This window comes from Saccopteryx bilineata, chromosome 2 (assembly GCF_036850765.1).
Source record: "Saccopteryx bilineata isolate mSacBil1 chromosome 2, mSacBil1_pri_phased_curated, whole genome shotgun sequence".
NCBI classification, from domain to species: Eukaryota; Metazoa; Chordata; class Mammalia; order Chiroptera; family Emballonuridae; genus Saccopteryx; species Saccopteryx bilineata.
The window spans coordinates 314084036-314101265 of NC_089491.1; the positions used below are offsets into that span (position 1 = coordinate 314084036).

The 17230-nt window shown below is 56.0% G+C and overlaps 2 protein-coding genes across 5 annotated transcripts; one reads left to right on the plus strand and one right to left on the minus strand.

Moving 5' to 3' along the window:
* The first annotated feature begins 1400 nt into the window (after positions 1–1400).
* Positions 1401–6330, plus strand: MUC1 (mucin 1, cell surface associated). The gene is made up of 7 exons (XM_066261921.1): positions 1401–1544; positions 1978–3869; positions 3959–4014; positions 4153–4286; positions 4446–4567; positions 4651–4800; positions 5971–6330. The coding sequence occupies exons 1-7, from the start codon at positions 1484–1486 to the stop codon at positions 6037–6039; spliced, it is 2484 nt and encodes an 827-aa protein (XP_066118018.1). The 5' UTR covers positions 1401–1483; the 3' UTR covers positions 6040–6330.
* An 866-nt stretch (positions 6331–7196) lies between these two features.
* TRIM46 (tripartite motif containing 46) lies at positions 7197–16653 on the minus strand. Of its 4 annotated transcripts, none has more exons than XM_066261925.1 (10): positions 16556–16653; positions 14961–15222; positions 14375–14649; positions 13576–13719; positions 13351–13446; positions 12184–12437; positions 11805–11926; positions 10567–10869; positions 9416–9713; positions 7197–8343 (listed from the first exon to the last, which is right to left on the minus strand). In XM_066261925.1, the coding sequence occupies exons 1-10, from the start codon at positions 16616–16618 to the stop codon at positions 7950–7952; spliced, it is 2211 nt and encodes a 736-aa protein (XP_066118022.1). In that variant the 5' UTR covers positions 16619–16653; the 3' UTR covers positions 7197–7949. The 4 variants fall into 4 exon arrangements, with proteins under 4 accessions (XP_066118022.1, XP_066118019.1, XP_066118020.1 ...); XM_066261922.1 differs by having other exon boundaries at positions 14375–14718; XM_066261923.1 differs by lacking the exon at positions 16556–16653 and adding an exon at positions 15942–15976 and having other exon boundaries at positions 14375–14718.
* Positions 16654–17230: the final 577 nt, after the last annotated feature.

Consider the following 17230-nt stretch of genomic DNA (forward strand, 5'->3'; position numbering starts at 1 on the left):
CTTCCTACATGCTTCGAAGAGTTTTTAAAGTTTCTTTTTATGTGTATTTTTGGGGGCTAGGAATTGTTTTCCTAACGCGGACGCAATTGCTTTCGTCGGCCGACACCACAACCCAGGTGGATAAGACCGGATACCCTAAGCAACACGTGTCGCTGTGACCCCTTATACTTTCCTGGATCCGTGTATTTCTGCCCTTTAAAACAGCTCTGTTTCTTCAAAATTACGTACCCTCATATGCAGTTTGACCCCCCATTACAACATGTGTTTATCTGCCCCCCAAAAGATAGCTCAGTGCCCCAATACCCCTCAGCCTCCTAAATACGTAACCTGTCCCACCGCCCTCCACATTCAGATGTACTCTCCTACTTACCTCGCCGACCCTTCCACTACCTCAGGATTCCACACACTTAACGCCATTTTCTCCAGATACCGCCCCACGCGCCTCACACTCCCTAAAGTTTCCAGCCTCTCGGTCGATGGCACAGTGCGTTCTTCCCCTTCTCTGTCCAAGCCACTGACTGCTCTCGCTGGGGCGCTGCCCTGCCTAGCCTCTCTCGGCCCACACTTAGGCAGCGCAGTCTGACGACCTCTCTCCGCACCCGATAGCCCCGCAACCCGCCGGGGCAGGCGCCGTGAGGCTCCCGGTTACCACTAGAGGGCAGGAGAGCCTGGCTGGCCAGCCCAACGGGCCGTCTGCCACTAGCAGGTGGAGGACTGTGAGGGAAAGATCGTATGGTTCCACGGAGCCCAGGTCTCGGCTTTCTTTAAGTGGAAATTTCTTCCCCCGCTCCCTTCTTGGGGGAAAGCCAAGGAAGGAATTCAGGCTACTGGAAAGTCCGTCAGGGGCGAGGACTGTGGGTTTTAGGGTAGAACTGCGTGTAGAAAGGTACAGGGAGCGGTTAGCAAGGTGGGGCTATTCCGGGAAGTGGTGGGGGGAGGGCGTCCAAAACTAGCACCTAGTCCACTCCTTATCAAGCCTTCCCATGTCTTCCTAGCCCCCAGAGTGGGGCTTCAAGGGGACCAGGGAGAAGTGAAGTGGGGGACTAGAGTGAACTTCCAGGCCTTAACCTAGCCCCTTTATTATTTTTCTCATCTTGGCTGTTGCCCTGGGTTAAAACTAAAGCCTTGGAAACTCAGGTCCCAGATTCCCCCATTTTTTCCCACACACACCACATTCTGGAACCAGGGAGTGGTTGGTGAAAGAGGGGAGGCCAACTGGAGAACAAACAGGTTGTCAGAGGGTTGAGTGATTGGAGCCCATGTGCCCTACCTTAGGGGCAGGAATGGTTGGGGAGAAGGAGGAAGAGATCGGAGGTAGGGAATGGGGGAGAGGGCGGGGTTTTGTCACCTGTCACCTGCTCTGGCTGAGCCTAGGGCGGGCGGGGGACCAGTATAAAGCAGCAGGCGCCTGTGCTCGCCCCACCTCACACGCAGTGCCTGCCTGAGTCTGTTCTGCCCCTTCCCCACCCGGTTCACCACCACCATGACACCGGGCATCCAGGCCCCTTTCTTCCTCGTGCTGCTGCTATTTCGAGTGCTTACAGGTGAGGGACACAAAGTGGGGTGGGGGCTGCTCTGCACAGCCTTTCTGTGGGTTTTGTTTCCTGGCAGATGGCACCACACAAGGCAGAAGTTGCGTCTGTGCCAGAATAAAAGAGACAGGCTAAGGACAGTCTAAAGAGCTGATACCCCAGGAGAGTGGGTGCCAAGTGCAGGCGAATTTCCTTAGGAGAAGTCCGGGGTCAGGATGGCGGTGAGGGTGGTGGAAGCAGCGGGAGAGGTATATCTTAAGAGTGGAGAATAGTTAAACCAGGAGTAAAGGGGTGTGGGAAGAGAGGGAAACTACCAACTAGGAAGGAGGAGGAGGGCTAACACAGGGTCCTGCTCCCCAAATCCTGGCATTACTTCTCCATGCTAGAGGATATATTTTCTCCTTGTTCCAATTTATGCTGGAACCCAACCCTCACCTTCTTACAGCTACCACCAACCCTCATCCCCAAACGGTTCTTACAACCTCTGACCATACCAACCGCAGTGGAAATATACAGACTTTGAATCCCCAAAGCAGTCCAACATCCAAGTTCACTGACAGAAGTTCTGTGAGCAAAACCAGCAGCTCACTCCCCACTCACAGACCTGCCTCCAGCCCAGCCACCACTCCAGACCACACTGCCACCTCTTCCCCAGCCACTGGATCGGCCACCACTCCAGACCATGCTGCCACCTCTTCTCCGGCCACCACTCCAGACCACGCTGCCACCTCTTCCCCGGCCACCAGCCTGGCCTCCAGCCCGGCCACCACTCCAGACCACACTGCCACCTCTTCCCCAGCCACTGGATTGGCCACCACTCCAGACCATGCTGCCACCTCTTCTCCGGCTACCACTCCAGACCATGCTGCCACCTCTTCTCTGGCCACCACTCCAGACCATGCTGCCACCTCTTCTCCGGCCACCACTCCAGACCATGCTGCCACCTCTTCCCTGGCCACCACTCCAGACCATGCTGCCACCTCTTCTCCGGCCACCACTCCAGACCATGCTGCCACCTCTTCTCCGGCCACCACTCCAGACCATGCTGCCACCTCTTCCCCGGCCACCAGCCTGGCCTCCAGCCCGGCCACCACTCCAGACCATGCTGCCTCCTCTTCCCTGGCCACTGGATCGGCCACCACTCCAGACCATGCTGCCTCCTCTTCCCTGGCCACCGGATCGGCCACCACTCCAGACCACGCTGCCACCTTTTCCCCAGCCATCAGCATGGCCACCACTCCAGACCATGCTGCCTCCTCTTCCCCGCCCACCGGATTGGCCTCCAGCCCGGCCACCACTCCAGACCACACTGCCACCTTTTCCCCGGCCATCGGCATGGCCACCACTCCAGACCACGCTGCCACCTCTTCCCCGGCCACCGGATTGGCCTCCAGCCCGGCCACCACTCCAGACCACGCTGCCACCTCTTTCCCAGCCACCGGCACGGCCACCACTCCAGACCACGCTGCCACCTCTTTCCCGGCCACCGGCACGGCCACCACTCCAGACCACACTGCCACCTCTTTCCCGGCCACTGGCACGGCCACCACTCCAGACCATGCTGCCTCCTCTTCCCCGGCCACCGGCACGGCCACCACTCCAGACCACGCTGCCTCCTCTTCCACGGCCACCACTCCAGACCACGCTGCCTCCTCTTCCCCGGCCACCGGCACGGCCACCACTCCAGACCACGCTGCCTCCTCTTCCCCGGCCACCGGCACGGCCACCACTCCAGACCACGCTGCCTCCTCTTCCCCGGCCACCGGCACGGCCACCACTCCAGACCACGCTGCCTCCTCTTCCACGGCCACCACTCCAGACCACGCTGCCTCCTCTTCCCCGGCCACCGGCACGGCCACCACTCCAGACCACGCTGCCTCCTCTTCCACGGCTACCACTTCAGCCCACGCTGCCACCTCGTCCCCGGCCACCGGATCGGCCACCACTTCAGCCCACGCTGCCACCTCGTCCCCGGCCACTGGCACGGCCACCACTTCAGCCCATGCTGCCACCTCGTCCCTGGCCACCAGCCTTGCCTCAAGCTCAGCTGCCACTCCAGCATACAAGGGCACCTCTGCCAATGCTACCAGAACCCCAATTGGTACTCCATCTTCAGTTCCCATCCACCACTCTGATACTGCCACCACCCCTGCTAGCCGCAGAACCAAGACTACTGCCAGTTACACTAACGGTAGCACAGTGCCCCTCACCTTCTCCAGTCATAGGATCTCTTTCTTCCTCCTGTCTTTTTGTATTTTAAACCTCCCATTTAACTCTTCTCTGGAAGATCCCAGCACTAACTACTATCAGGAACTGCAGAGAAACATTACTGAGTTGGTGAGTATCTGCCACGTGCTCCCCTGAAACAGCCTTCGGAACTGCTGGAATCCATGCACCAAGCCTTAGTGCTTTCCCTCTCACCCCAGTTTTTACAGATTTATAAACAAGAGAATTTTCTGGGTTCCTCTAATGTAAAGTTCAGGTACAGTTCTGGGTGTGGACTTTGTCTGGAGTGGGAAGATGTTGTCATGACTGTGAGGAGGGATTGGTTCACTTGTGGTTGGGGGAGGTGCCCAGAAGCTGGGACCTGCAGCTGAATTACCCATTTCCCTGTGAGCAGGCCAGGATCTGTGGTGGTGAAATCAATTCTGGCCTTCCGAGAGGGCACCGCCAATGCCAACAATGTAGAGGCATGGTTTGTTCAACGTGAATCAGAAGCAAACAGATACAACCTGGTCATCTCGAGAGTTAGCGGTGAGGCCCCTTCCCTTGCTTCAGGCCAGCACCACACTGCCAGCGTCCCTCTCTGTCTGTCCGGCATCAGCATCTGGATTCTTGCTTTTCCCCTGGGTGGTAATAGAGGGAGGGTCACCTCCTTTGGGAGACTGCTCTCATCATTGCTTTTCTTTTTAGTGGATGATGTGTCATTTCCTTCCTCTGCCCAGTCTGGGTCTGGGGTACCTGGCTGGGGTATCGCCCTGCTGGTGCTGGTCTGTGTTCTGGTTGTGCTGGCCATCATCTATCTCATTGCCCTGGTAAGTGCTCAGTCTTCAGCCTTAACCAGAGTCCCCCTGCTAAAGGGAACTGCACGGCCCCTCACAACCTCCTATCTCCCTAGGCTGTGTGTCAGTGCCGTCGAAAGAACTGTGGGCAGCTGGACATCTTTCCAACCCGAGATGCCTATCATCCTATGAGCGAGTACCCCACCTACCACACCCATGGGCGCTATGTGCCTCCTGCCAGTACCACACGTAGCCCTTATGAAGAGGTGAGAATGGGCCCCACAGGTGGAAGGGGATGGAGGCTTTAGCTGGGAAAGCTCCTTGAAGGGGTACTTGCAAAATCCAAAGAGCTTAGAAGACGTGAGAGGTGACATGAAGTAAGCAGGGGAGGGCCTGGCAAGGATGGGGAGGCCAGAAGAGTTCTGAGGAAAGGCCTGGGGAGGAGACCACGGAAGAAAAGGGACTTCAAGAGGGAATGTCCACACTAGTGATATTTCCAAAAGAGCATTCACTATTCGTCTGAACTGGCGCCACTGCCGTGGATGGGATGCCCACAGGTGAAATGGGTGGGCACGGTGCCCAGGGCAAGCCCTTCATACAGGACTCATAAGGAGTGAGCACCTGTACCCCACTCTTCTAAGAACGGAGGGTAGATTGAGAAAGGCTGGGGAGCCTAACCTGTGGTGGCGCAATGGATAAAGCATCGATCTGGAATGCTGAGGTCGCCGGTTCAAAACCCTGGGCTTGCCTGGTCAAGGCACATATGGGAGTTGATGCTTCCTGCTCCTCCCCCTCTTCTCTCTCTCTCTCTCTCTCTCTCTCTCTTCTCTAAAAAATGAATAAATAAAAATAATTAAAAAAAAAAAGACGAGAAAGGCTGGGGAAGGGTAGGAGGATCTCTGATTTGGAGGAAGAAGTCTCACCAAGCCAGGTGAGCCTGAGTGGGGTTCTTAGGAGTCTCAGGAAAGCAAGAACCCCCTCCTCCCCTTTCTTCTCCTGGCCTTTCTCTGCAGGGCCTAGTAAATAATTACTTTGGTCACCTGGGGCTGGAACTCCAGGTGGGGGAGGGGGGCTTTCCTTTTCTTGACCTTGTTTTCCCTCTCCTGGGACTTCCTTCTCTGAGTTTTACACAGATGAGCACACACACCTTCTTGGGCTGGAAAAGCAGAGAATGGAGGGAGACAGGGGCAGGAAGGGAGAGCACGGGGACTGATTAGAACCAAGGGGAGGAAGAGAATGGGAGCAGAGGGAGGAGAAAAGGCCCTGTTTACAGTCACCTGGCTGCTGGTGGTGCCTGGCAGGTGCTCTCTCCAAATTAACCCTTTGAGAGCTAATCAGACTCTTGGATGTAAGGTGCCATCCAGGGGACCTGAGGTGGTGGCCTCTCTCAGGAAAGCTTCTGCCCTTCAGCCTGGATCCCTTCTCCCCTCATCTAGGTTTCTGCAGGAAATGGTGGCAGCAGCCTATCTTACATGAACCCAGCAGCCACTTCTGCCAACTTGTAGGGGCACGTTGCCTTCTGAGCATCCAGCCAGTGCCAGCCAGTTGCTTCCCTCCTGGTCTTCACTGCCAGTATTCCTCCACCCCTTTCTGAACTGGTGAGCTGGGGGTTCAAGCGGGCTGCTCACAGCTGCCTTCACAGACCCCACTAAGTTCCCTACCCACCTTAACCCTGGTGATGCCATCAGATCTCTGGGGATCTGCCTGGGGCAGTGGCTCCCAGGACTGGCCTAGAAAGCCCCGGGTGGGAGTGGGAACCTGTACATGGTTGAATAAAATGGGGGCCAGCTCTGTTGACTGCCAACTTTGATCTGTCATCTGGGACCCTTAGATAGGAGGAAGGTGGTGGGGTGAGGTCGGTCTGGAAGGGGCCTCTGTGGGAGGAGACAGGGAGGAAAGATGCAAGGAGCAGGGTTTATTTGAGCAGCAGGAGGCTGGAGAGATGACATTGGGTTGCAGGAGTGGCTGGGGGAAGAATTTGAGTCACCTCTACCCCATTGCTGGCAGCACAAGAGGAAGGAGGAAACGAAACCTAGGTGGCTGTGCCCCTGGTTCCACTCAGGCTGGGGGCTGGCGGGACGCACCCTCCTCTCCCCTTGGCTCGATGCCCCCAGGCGGCGGTTCTATTCTGAGCTGCCTGGGTGTGAAGTAAGTCCTCAGGCAGTGATAACAGCCTCAGTGTCAACACGCCATGGTAAGTGTTAGATCCGGGGCTGGCACCAAGCCTGGTCACCACCTCCCTGGCTGCAGGCAGCCCATCCGCCCGGCCCACTGGCTCTGGGGTCTGCTCCCTGCACCCTGGGAATGGGGAAGTGGTTCTGGTTCTCTGCCCCCTTTGGGCCCAGGCAGTGTCTGCCCCCTCCATCCCTTTCCCTCAGGGTCTGGGAGCCACTGCCCAGATGCCTCATCAGGGCTGAAGCAGGAGGTCACCAGAGCAACGCACTGGCTGGTGGCCATGGTCCATGGTCGGCTCAGGCCTGGGCTGGGTACATGTGTGGGCAGGAGGCTTGGGAGCACCTGGCTTGGGGACATCCTTCTCTCAGGTGCCACATCCACCAGGCAGCTCTGCTCTGAGCAATAGCAAAGCACCCTGGATCCCTCCCGGAAGCCACACCCAGCACAGAAACTTAAGAGGAATGGTGGGGCTCAGGGAAGGCAGAGATATGCCTGGTATCAGTTTATTGTTTATAAACCATGAAAATGACAGCTATTGCTTGGCACAGGCCTAGCGGTCCCTACCACAGGGAGGCAGCAGTGGGCACCAGAGGTCTTGCCTGGCCCTACCCAATGGGGACATCCAACTTCCATTGGGGCCGCAAAAGGAGACTTGGCACATTGGCATGGGTGTGTGACAAGTGAAGCATGCAAGAGAGAGAAGAGGGGTATAAGAGGCATGCGGCTGAAGGGTATGGGGACCCACATAAACAAAAGAGGATAGGGTCCTCTTCCCCTCACTAGGGAGTGCCTGGACAGTGTCCAGCCAAAGAGCCTGCCCGCCTTAAAGCTACAGTTCAGCATCAGAGGGGCAAGGAGCCGGGCAGGGAGCCTGGTAGGGCAGAGGGCAGGCCTGGGATGATTCCTAGTGTTCCAGGAGCCTTCCCTCCCAACTGTCCTGAGGAGGAGGAGCACAAGGCAGGGATGGACGAAGGGGTTCTTTCCATGACTGGATAAATGCCAAGGGCAGAGCGTGGAGCGGAAACTTGGTGGGATTGGGATCTGGATTAACAGGCAATGAAGAAAATGGGGGACATCCAGAGAGGTGAGCAGAGGAGTGTCCCTTGGTCAGAGAGGGCCCTGGGAGGACACAGACATGGGGTAAAGGACAAGACTACATGGTTTAAGGGAAAAGCTGCTGGAGGAATAACCCGGCTCTAGGAACCTTGGAGCGCGAGGGCCCAGGAAGGGCCTGAGAACATCAGTCCAGTTTGGCAAAGCCCCCAATGGTGACCTTCCTCTCAGGCTTAGTGCCCACAGGTTCCTGCAGCTGTACAGCACCCCCCCCAATGAAGCAGAAGGCAGGGCACACAGGCCCGGAGCAGTCCAAGGGGCACTCCAGGAGTCCACGGAAGGACACAGCATCCAGGAAGGAAACCCGACCCTGCTCGTAGTCCAGGCAGATGCCCAGGCGGGGTGGCAGGGGCACTGTGCAGCTGGCAGCTGGGCCGTCCCTCCCTGTCAGCCCCGCATTGGAGCTGGCTCCGGATCCCAGCAGAATCTTGCCCATGCCAATGGTGAGGAAAGCAAAGGGCGGTGACGCCTCCACGGTGGCATCCTCGGCTCCGCTGTCGTGTCCACTGTCCGGGTCGTACCTGCAGGACGGTCATTGAGAATGGGTAGGAGATGGCTGAGGGGTGGAATAAAGGAGTGGGGGATGGGTTATCAGAGGGCTGAGATGTTGGAAGAAGGGAATGGTAATGTTGGTTGAAAGGCTGGATCTGGGGTATTGAGGGGAAAACATGTTGAAGACACAGGGGTTAGAAGGTCGGGTTGGGGGTTTGGTTTGGCAGAAAAAGGGTAATGAGAGGAAATCACACTGGCAAGAGAGGTACTGGGGCAAAGAAAAGACAAGATATTGATAAAGCACATTGAAGAAATGCAGCCATATTGAGGAGAGAAGGTGGTGAGTAATATGGTTTTGGGGATGTCATGCTGGGAAAGGGTCCTGAGGTCAGAGGGTGCTGGATGGGTGAGGAGTTAGTGACTAAGGGGCTGGGGTGAGGGGAGGAGCAGAGGAAGGGTGTTGGGAAGGTAAATGTTGGGAGACAGATGAGGGCGGATCAGTGTCACCAGAAGAGATGTCAAAAAGATATGGGGCTGGGGACAGCGCTGCTGTTGAACAGAAAGTATTTTGAAGAAATGGGGCCCCGGGGGATAGAGTGCTGGGAAGAAAGTGTTCAGGAAGAAGGCATGCATGGAAGGCTGTTAAGTGGGATGTTAGAGATAAGAGGGTTTGGAGATGGAAAGTTTAAGGAAAGACTTTTAAAGTGTTAAGAAAACATATGGTTGAAAAAGGCATGGCAGAGAAAAGATTTTATGGGGAAAGGATGTTGGAAATGGGGTATTAGAAAGAAAGACATGGAGGCTTGGAGAGATGGTGTATTAGTCCTGAGTGACAGATGGAACAAAGTGGAGATGGTTCCCTTTTCTATCATCTCTTTCCTCAGCCACACACTCCAAAAATCAATCCTTAGTGCCTTTCTACTGACCCCACATTTCTCCTGGTCACATGCCCCTCGGCCTGGCTTCCATGATCTTACTGCTTCCTCCTAGTCTTCTCCCAGCTCCACCCCAGCAAGTCTGGGCTCCCCTTCCCACCCCCACCCTATCCCCAGCTCCCTCACCGAGGGCCCCCACACCCCTTCCCTGCCAGAGTGGCCTGACCTGGGGCTGATCACATCCGAGGCACCCTGGAAGCTTTCCTGAAGCTTGCTCTCCAGCCCGACGCCCACCTTGACCAAGTAAGAGGCTGGGTCTACAGCGCAGGCCCAGTAGCTGCGGCCCTGTGTCACAGCCACATCGCCCAGGACCACATCCACACTCAGGTGGCAGCCAGTAAGCAGCCGCTCAGCAGCCAACAGCAGGGGCAGCCCTGGAACGCTCCGCACTGCTCGCTGGTCCTTGCTGATGGCCAGCCTCTCTCGGCTTGTGCCCCAGCGGCCATCGAGGAAGAAGTGAAGGACTGGAGTAGAGGAGGGTTGAGACAAACGGAAGAACTTCAGGGACAAACACCGACACTGGGTATTGTGAGGTGTTAGCAAAAGACACTGGGAAATTTCAGAACATGGAACAAGCTGCTGAGGGATGGGCAGGAAGCTTTGGGAAAAGAGCCTGGAGAACTGGAATGAGGGGCATATGGAAAAAAAGAAGGGGGTATTCCAAATGGGCATGGGACTGCAGGAAGAGTTTTAGTGATGACTAGTGGACACAGAAACCAGTCTCGCAGACCCAGTTCACTCACAACGCTTCCTTCAACCCCTTTTCCATGGCTGGCCCCATGTATAGTCCCCTCTAGTTCCATTTCATGTGGTGACATCACCACCACCATCTGACTACACTTTCCAGCCCACACTCTGGTGTTCACATCTGGTCCTTACACCCAACCGCTACCTCTTCTGCCCCCTCTGGGGATGGTGATGCTCTTTTATTATGCCTGCATCCTAGGGCCCACACTATTTTCTGGAGAGTCACTTTACTATCATTTATTGAGCCCTTACTCAAGGTGGAAAACTCTGCTAAGACTTTATATGTATCAATTCAATTAATTCTCACAACTCTATGAGATAAGTATTGAAATACTTCTATAGAAGAGGAACTTGAAGTTCAGAGAGGATGAATAACTTGCCCAAAACCACACAGTTGGCAAGAGGCAGAGCTGGGATTTGAATGCAAGAAGTGTAGCTCCAGCGTTAGTGAGCATGACCCACGGTTTCATTCTGCCTTCAGTGCTCACCCAGCCCCGGCTGTTAGCTCCTGGATCCCAGCATACCCTGTGCTCTTTCTGTGCCACACTGCCCACTCATGTGCCCACTCACCGGGTGCTGGGGGTGTGTGCAGGTGCACATCTTCACTGTACTCGCCATAGCCAGCTTTGTTACAGCCACGGACACGCAGCACATACACAGAGCCTGTGTCAGGGTTCTCCAGCAGGGCACTGGTGCCCCTCACCTCTTCCCGCCGCTGCCAGCGGGTGGGGCCCGGCTGGGCAGGCACATCTGTGCGCCGGAACTCAATGGTGTAGTGCCAGGCAGGTGGTGAGTGGGGGGGCAGTCGCCAGCACAGGAAGATCTGGTCGTAGGCAAAAGTGCGCTGGGTGTCAATGACTGGAGCCTCAGGCACTGTTGGGAGAGACAGCAGGGTCAGTCAAGGCCTGGCCACTGGCTGGGCATGGAGGAAAAGGGAAAGCAGCGGGAGCCGGGGGGGTGAGTGAGGGTGAGAGGGACCTGGGGAAGTGACCCGTCGGGGCACTGGGCAGGGGGTGGGCAGGCAGAGCCCAAGGCAGAAGGAGAGAGGCAGGTGCACGCTGGGCAAGTAGGAGGCTTGGGCATTAGTCCTGTCTGCCACACTGGCCTTAGGTCAGTTACTTCCCTTTTCTAGGTCTCAGTTTCCTCCTCTGTCAAATGAGGACATCAGACCAGATGGGGACCCTTCTTTCTATGGTCCTTTTTATTCTATGAATAAAGAGGAACCCCAGGAAAAAGCCACTGGAAGAGGAAGGCAGGAGGGCACTGAACAGGAAGGAGGGGACTGAGTGGGAGAAAACTAGATACAAGAGTCAGCAAGACAGAAAATGGAGGATAACAGAGGGCAAGCAAAAGCTTGATAGCAGGGGACAAAAATCAAGGAAAAGAAGAAATGTCCAGAGGAGAAGGGTCACAGGGGCAAAAGGTCAGAAGGGCAAGGATTAGGCATATACCCAAGGAAAGTAGAAGAGAGACAGGGCATTGGTCTGGAGAGGACAGAGAAGGAAGCAAAGAGTGGGAGGCCGAGCTGCATGGGGGCTGCGGGTGGAGCAGGGGGCCCGGGCCGCTGACTTGCCTGGGGTGCTCCGGAGCAGAGTCCGCGGTGGCCACAGCCTACAAACAAAGAGAGGGAGAAGCAGCGCTGAGCGCAGTGGGACGGTGTGGCCAGTGGGCTAGGTGGGGGGTGGGGGCGACTGGCCAGGCCAGGCAGTAGGCTGGGAGGTCCCCGGTGGGCACTGCCCCCCGGGTCCGCTGCTGGGGAAGAAGGGAGGAAGGCTGTAATTGGGCATGGGGCCTGGCCATCTCCTTACCTCTAAGGAAGTTAAGCTCTGTCAGCAGCTTTATTTCACGCCCCACGTCCAGCTGGCAATGGCGGAAGGAGGAGCTGGCAGCTGGCCGAAACGTCTGGAGGGCTTCTGTAGCTCGGGCAATCCTGGGATGGGGGACCCAAGGGTCAGGCACTGCCATCTGTGCAGCCACCCTTCCCCTTGATTCTGCCTGCCTGCCCCTAGAACTCAGCTTTGAGTCTCTTCCTCATCCCTTCAGGCAAGCTGGGTTTGGCCTGGTGAAAATCCTCAGGGCCCAGCTCTCCATTGGACAGTACTTGAGACATTGTCTTGGACATTGGCTATACCCATGATGCCCCTGCTCCCCTGGGAGCCTGTGTCCCTGAGCTGTGCCCCAGAGTACCTGTTATGTAACTGCTTGGCTGCTTGCACAAAACAAGGCTGGTCTGTTTCCTTAAGGACCTCCTGAGCATAGCCCACCAGACCTGAGCCATCCAGCAGGCTCCGGTGCTCCTGGAGCTGGGTGCTGAGACGGGCCAGCCGCTCCTGCTGGCATTCCTCTATGGCCTGAAGCAGCGATGCCCTCTTCTCCTCCAGCACAGCCCCGAGCCCCCGCACCAGCTGGGACACCTCTTCCTTGGCCTGCTGACCACTCACCTGCCCAGAGAGCAACACTTACTACCTTCTTGAAGGCAGTGCCTGTTCCAGGCTCCTAGGACATCAAACCATGGCTAGGATCACAGAGGACCTGGGGAAATTCTACCCACCCATTTCAACAGGACCAAGTTTCCAAAGGCACCTGTATACCCAGATGGGCTCAATTCCTGACCATTTATTTATGCTAACCTTCCTGGAGCCCACACCTTAATTCCTAAGAACTCCCCAAAATAAAAGAGATCACAAGTACACTAATGTCCACTTGAACTGCATGAACATCCACCAACATCTGTGCCATCCTTAATGGCCATCTGCATGTCAGCTTATGCATGCAATCTGAAAGAAGGTACCATAGCCATTGCTTTACCCTAGCTCCAGGGATGTGTGCCATTCTGAGCAGGCAAGTGAACCTGAGCAGCATCTGAGCTGCGTCCCTGGGGCTTTTCAAAAAGGCTCTCCCTGTCCTGGGCAATAGCCACCTGGTCCCCACTGTAGATTTGGGCACAGCCTGGCCTGAGGCACTGATGATCCTGCCAACCTGGTTTAACCAGAACCTTTTTTTTTTTTTTTTTTTTAATATATTAAAAAAAATTTTTTTTTAATTCATTTTAGAGAGGAAAGAGAGAGACAGAGAGAGAGGAGAGAGACAGGGGGGAGGAGCTGGAAGCATCAACTCCCATATGTGCCTTGACCAGGCAAGCCCAGGGTTTCGAACCGGCGACCTCAGCATTTCCAGGTCAATGCTTTATCCACTGCGCCACCACAGGTCAGGCTAACCAGAACCTTGATGCATCCATGGGGCCCACACTGGCTCTCTGAGCTTGCAATCAGGTGACTGGGTCATGCACATCCACACCCCCTTATTGCTTCCACATCCAGTAAGGGCCAAGAGCAACCTCTATGCCTCCCTCACCTCAGTGTGCCTCACAGTCTCCTCCAGCTCACAGATCTGGGTCTGTACTGTGTCCTGGTTTCCTAGGATGTATGTCAGGCTCTTCGTCAGTTTGTCCTGAGGGGGAAGAAAGAGGTGGGCATCACACCTAGTTCGACAGCAGTCAGCAGTTAGTTAAGAGGGGGTGTAAAGGGATGTGAGTAGGTTACCACTGGTGTTGAGTGTGTGTGTGTGTGGGGTCCTCACCTTGAGGGCTTGATAAGCATTGAGCACTGGTGTAATCTTGTGCCCACTGTGGGTGCGCCTTACTCGACAGAGTTGGCATACCAGCCGCTGGCATGTCTTGCAATAGTGGGTCACCTCTTCCTTGTGATCTGGGCATATTAGGCCCTAGGGACAGAAAGAACAACAGCATACTCAGCCAATAGTGGGTGTAAAGGTGCTCACCTACCATGAGAGCAGTTTGGTGCCCTCCTTCCAGTGGCCAGATGGGGCTGGAGGAGAGCCCAGCTGGTGGTGTTCCACAGTGCCATCTGGTGGTACATACTGGCATCAAAGAGAGCCTTTCTGCACCCTCCAGGCACCAGCATTGCTCCTCCCTTCATCTACCTCAGGATATGTGTGGTAATGACAATAATAATAATTAATCTTTGCCTTGTGGTTAATAATTAACTTTGTCCATCTTGTTCTTTGTCACATTCCAACGCCTAGAACAGTACTAGGCACATAGGTGGCTGATACATATTTGTTCAATGAATAAATGCATACAAACCTTTTAGTGTACAGATAACTTTCACAAACATTATCTCATGTGATCCTCTGAACAGCCCTGCAGATATGAATATTGCAGGGAAGATAATTATCAGCCTCATTCAGCAGATGAGATGAAGGATCAAAGATGTCCAAATGCCTTTTTTGGTTGTTGTTACTGAAAAGGAGCTTGGCAATGGCAAACCCCTGCCCACCTCCTTTTGGAGGCCCACAACACCAGGCACCCCCACCCACCCAGCTCTACCCATCCCAGGCCCTGCAAAGGCTGGCTCACCTTAGGGCGGAAGGAGAGGGTAGGCAGCGTGGGCTCATGCTGGGCCTTCTGGGTGCCCCAGGGGTGGAAGAGCTTGAAGCACTCATTGCAGAAGGTGGCACGACACTCAGTGCAGCCCTTGGTGGCCTCTAGTGGCGGGGGCTTGCACAGCTGGCACAAGATGACGCCACCCACACTCACACTCTGGCGGTACCGCTCCACCACACGCTCCAGGGTCAGGTTTCGGAACAGGCCTCCCAGGCCCCGCTCCCCCAGCTCCACATCGCCCTGGCAGGCTGGGCACGGGAACATGATCACCTGGGGGTGCAAAGCACCTCGCTTCCGCCCGGGGTATGTCCCAAAGCCTGTGGATGGGCCGGGGATGTAGGGAGGTGAAAATTATAGCTGGTTGGAGGTATGGGGAGTCTATTCAATTAAAAAATTAATTTTTATTATGCCATAGCTCAGCTGAGTTATTAGAAGCCTGATTGAGCAATAACTCCACCTCCTGAAAGGGACAGATGCCCGTGACCAGAGATGGACCTGTTCCATCTTCCTGATGGACATCCCAGCATCCTCACCCCCATCCCACAGGCCCCAGCCCCACCTGACTTAAGCAGCCGGTCCAACCGATCTGGCTTGGGAAGAGTTCTGCGGGACAGGCGGGGGCTGCGGGTGGAAGGAGTGGAGGCAGGAGAGGTGGGCTCAGAGCTGGGGTCCCCACCATGGCCTACATAGCCCTGCTGGCCCAGCACCTCCCGAGCACAGGCCTGGCACACGTTGTGGGTACAGGGCAGCACCAGTGGCTGCTTGTACATCTCTTGGCACACTGGACACAGCAGTTCCTTCTCCATGTTCTTCATGCTCGTCTGTGGAGGGACCAGGAGGTTGGATCAGAGCTTGGACATATCTTGACAGGCCCCTCAGTTGCCCTTAGAGACCCAAAGGGGGTCTCAGGACGGAGTAAAACAATCTACTTATGGCTTTTACCCAGCACCAGCCTAGCCTGGTTCACAGTACTTCCCAGCTCTGTCTCTGGCCTCTGTTTCCCTTCTGCAGAGCTAAAAGATGGTTGGAGCTCGCGCCTCCCCTCAAACCCCACCTTCTTTGCTTGCAGCCCCTCTCGCCCGACGGTAGCTGCTGTTTCCCTCATCTCTGCTCCAGCTCCGGCCCTTCTCTCAAGGACACGGCCTAATTGACACCTAGGTGCGGACCCTCGCCCCTTTCTCTGACACACACCCCTGCCCCCCAACTATCGCGTGACTCCTTCCTATAGGCAGGCACCGCTCGCTCCATCCTCCTGCTCGCGCCGGCCGTCTTCAGCCGCGGCTCCGGCCTGTGGCTGCCAACAGCCTCCATCCACCGTCTTTCACTTCCCTAGCTATCTCCACCTGTCCACGGATGCTAACCCATTTTCCTTCGCCCCCTGGACCTCCCGTTCCATCCCGCGGCGCAACCGGGCTAGTCGCAAAGCCATCCCGAAAAGGGGAAACAAGCGCTTCACATACTCGCCCCCTACCCACCGGAAGTATCCCTCCCTTTCTTAGTGGCGGGGGTCCTCAAGCTATGCCCCACCTCCTCACCTCACCTTGGTCCCTCTCTTTGCAGCCATCCCGGTCAGGGGCGCAGCTGACACAAAGGAGGGAGGGACACGGAGGGAGGGGGAAGGAAGTGGTGGGGGGGAGCAGGGTTGGCACCGCCCCTGGGAGAGCCGGGCATGGGTTGCCATGACAACCGCAGGAGGCTCCGAGGCAGCCGGGAATGGGGGTGCGGTAGGGTGGGGTCTTAGGGAGCTGTCCAAATTAGAAACTACCTCTCAGGGCGCACCTTCTTCGCTCCTGTCCTCAGTTTTCTTGGAAAATTTCCAAACTTACACGCGCCCCCTCCTCACGGTATAGCCCCATTACCCTGCAGCCACAGTCTAGGTGCACTGTTGGCCACTACCCCAGCCCACCCGCTGTGTCCGGGCAGCTCCTTGTTCTTCACACCCCAGCAGATGGACGCCTTTACGGCACCCACTTTCGGGCTGCCCCCGGGATTATCCTCTCATACGTGCATCCCGACCTTCCCAGTCCTTTCTACCATCACCAGCCCCCTGTCTACATTCCAGGGTCTCGCCAGATCGCCACCTGTTCGAGGTCTCAGCCTTCCCCGGACCCCTATACTCCACCTCCCCTTCCCCTCGACCCCTCCTTAACTCACACTGATGCGGACCAGAGCATCCATGATGGAAGTGAAGGTCTGCATATCCTCACCCTCAGCCATGGTCCTACCTTGCCCTCCCGCCCCCGGCTGCCCGATCCCGGCAGCGGCTGAGAACCCCGGGCTTAATGCAGGAGCTCGGTGGGGGTGTGGGGAGGGGTAGGGTGGGGGGTGAAATATTACTGCGCATGCTCCAGGGATAAGCCTCAAACAGCGCCAGTGAGGGGTAGGGAAATAGTTTCCCCACGTGGTTCTCAGAGGCGGTGGGCGGGGGGGTGGGGAGGTAACACGGGATGGCGTTTGAAGGGAAAACCATTTCTTATGCTCGCATTCTTCATTGGCTCCTAATCTTACTCATATAAAGTGAAAGAATATTTTCAGGGAATGATGCCTTCCAGGATGGCAGGACTAGATTTTGGTTTGGCCCAGGGTCTACGGTAGATGTCGAGGCAATGATCATTGGGGAAGGAGGTCTGAGAACAGGCATTAGAGGTGACATAAATGGCAACGAAGACAGAGATGGGCTAGAGGCTATGGGCTATAACCTCAGTGATTTAAAGAGTTAAATGCAGGTTGCATTGAGAGGCTGCAGTTGCTCCGTGTGCTGGTAAAGGCGGTACTAGGGCGGTGGCCCAAGATGCTCTTTGACGTAATATTTCCTCCCTTCCAGAAGAG

Bases quoted from the DNA above. Each gene is read 5' to 3' on its own strand.
- MUC1 (XM_066261921.1), top strand. From the start codon at position 1,484: ATGACACCGGGCATCCAGGCCCCTTTCTTCCTCGTGCTGCTGCTATTT. The intron at 4,287-4,445 runs GTGAGGCCCCTT...TTTTCTTTTTAG, and splicing joins GGTCATCTCGAGAGTTAGCG to TGGATGATGTGTCATTTCCT. The intron at 4,568-4,650 runs GTAAGTGCTCAG...CTATCTCCCTAG, and splicing joins TCATCTATCTCATTGCCCTG to GCTGTGTGTCAGTGCCGTCG.
- TRIM46 (XM_066261922.1), bottom strand. From the start codon at position 16,618: ATGGCTGAGGGTGAGGATATGCAGACCTTCACTTCCATCATGGATGCT. The intron at 14,719-14,960 runs GTGGGGCTGGGG...GCCCATCCACAG, and splicing joins GGACCGGCTGCTTAAGTCAG to GCTTTGGGACATACCCCGGG. The intron at 11,927-12,183 runs GTACTCTGGGGC...CCCCCATCCCAG, and splicing joins GCCAAGCAGTTACATAACAG to GATTGCCCGAGCTACAGAAG.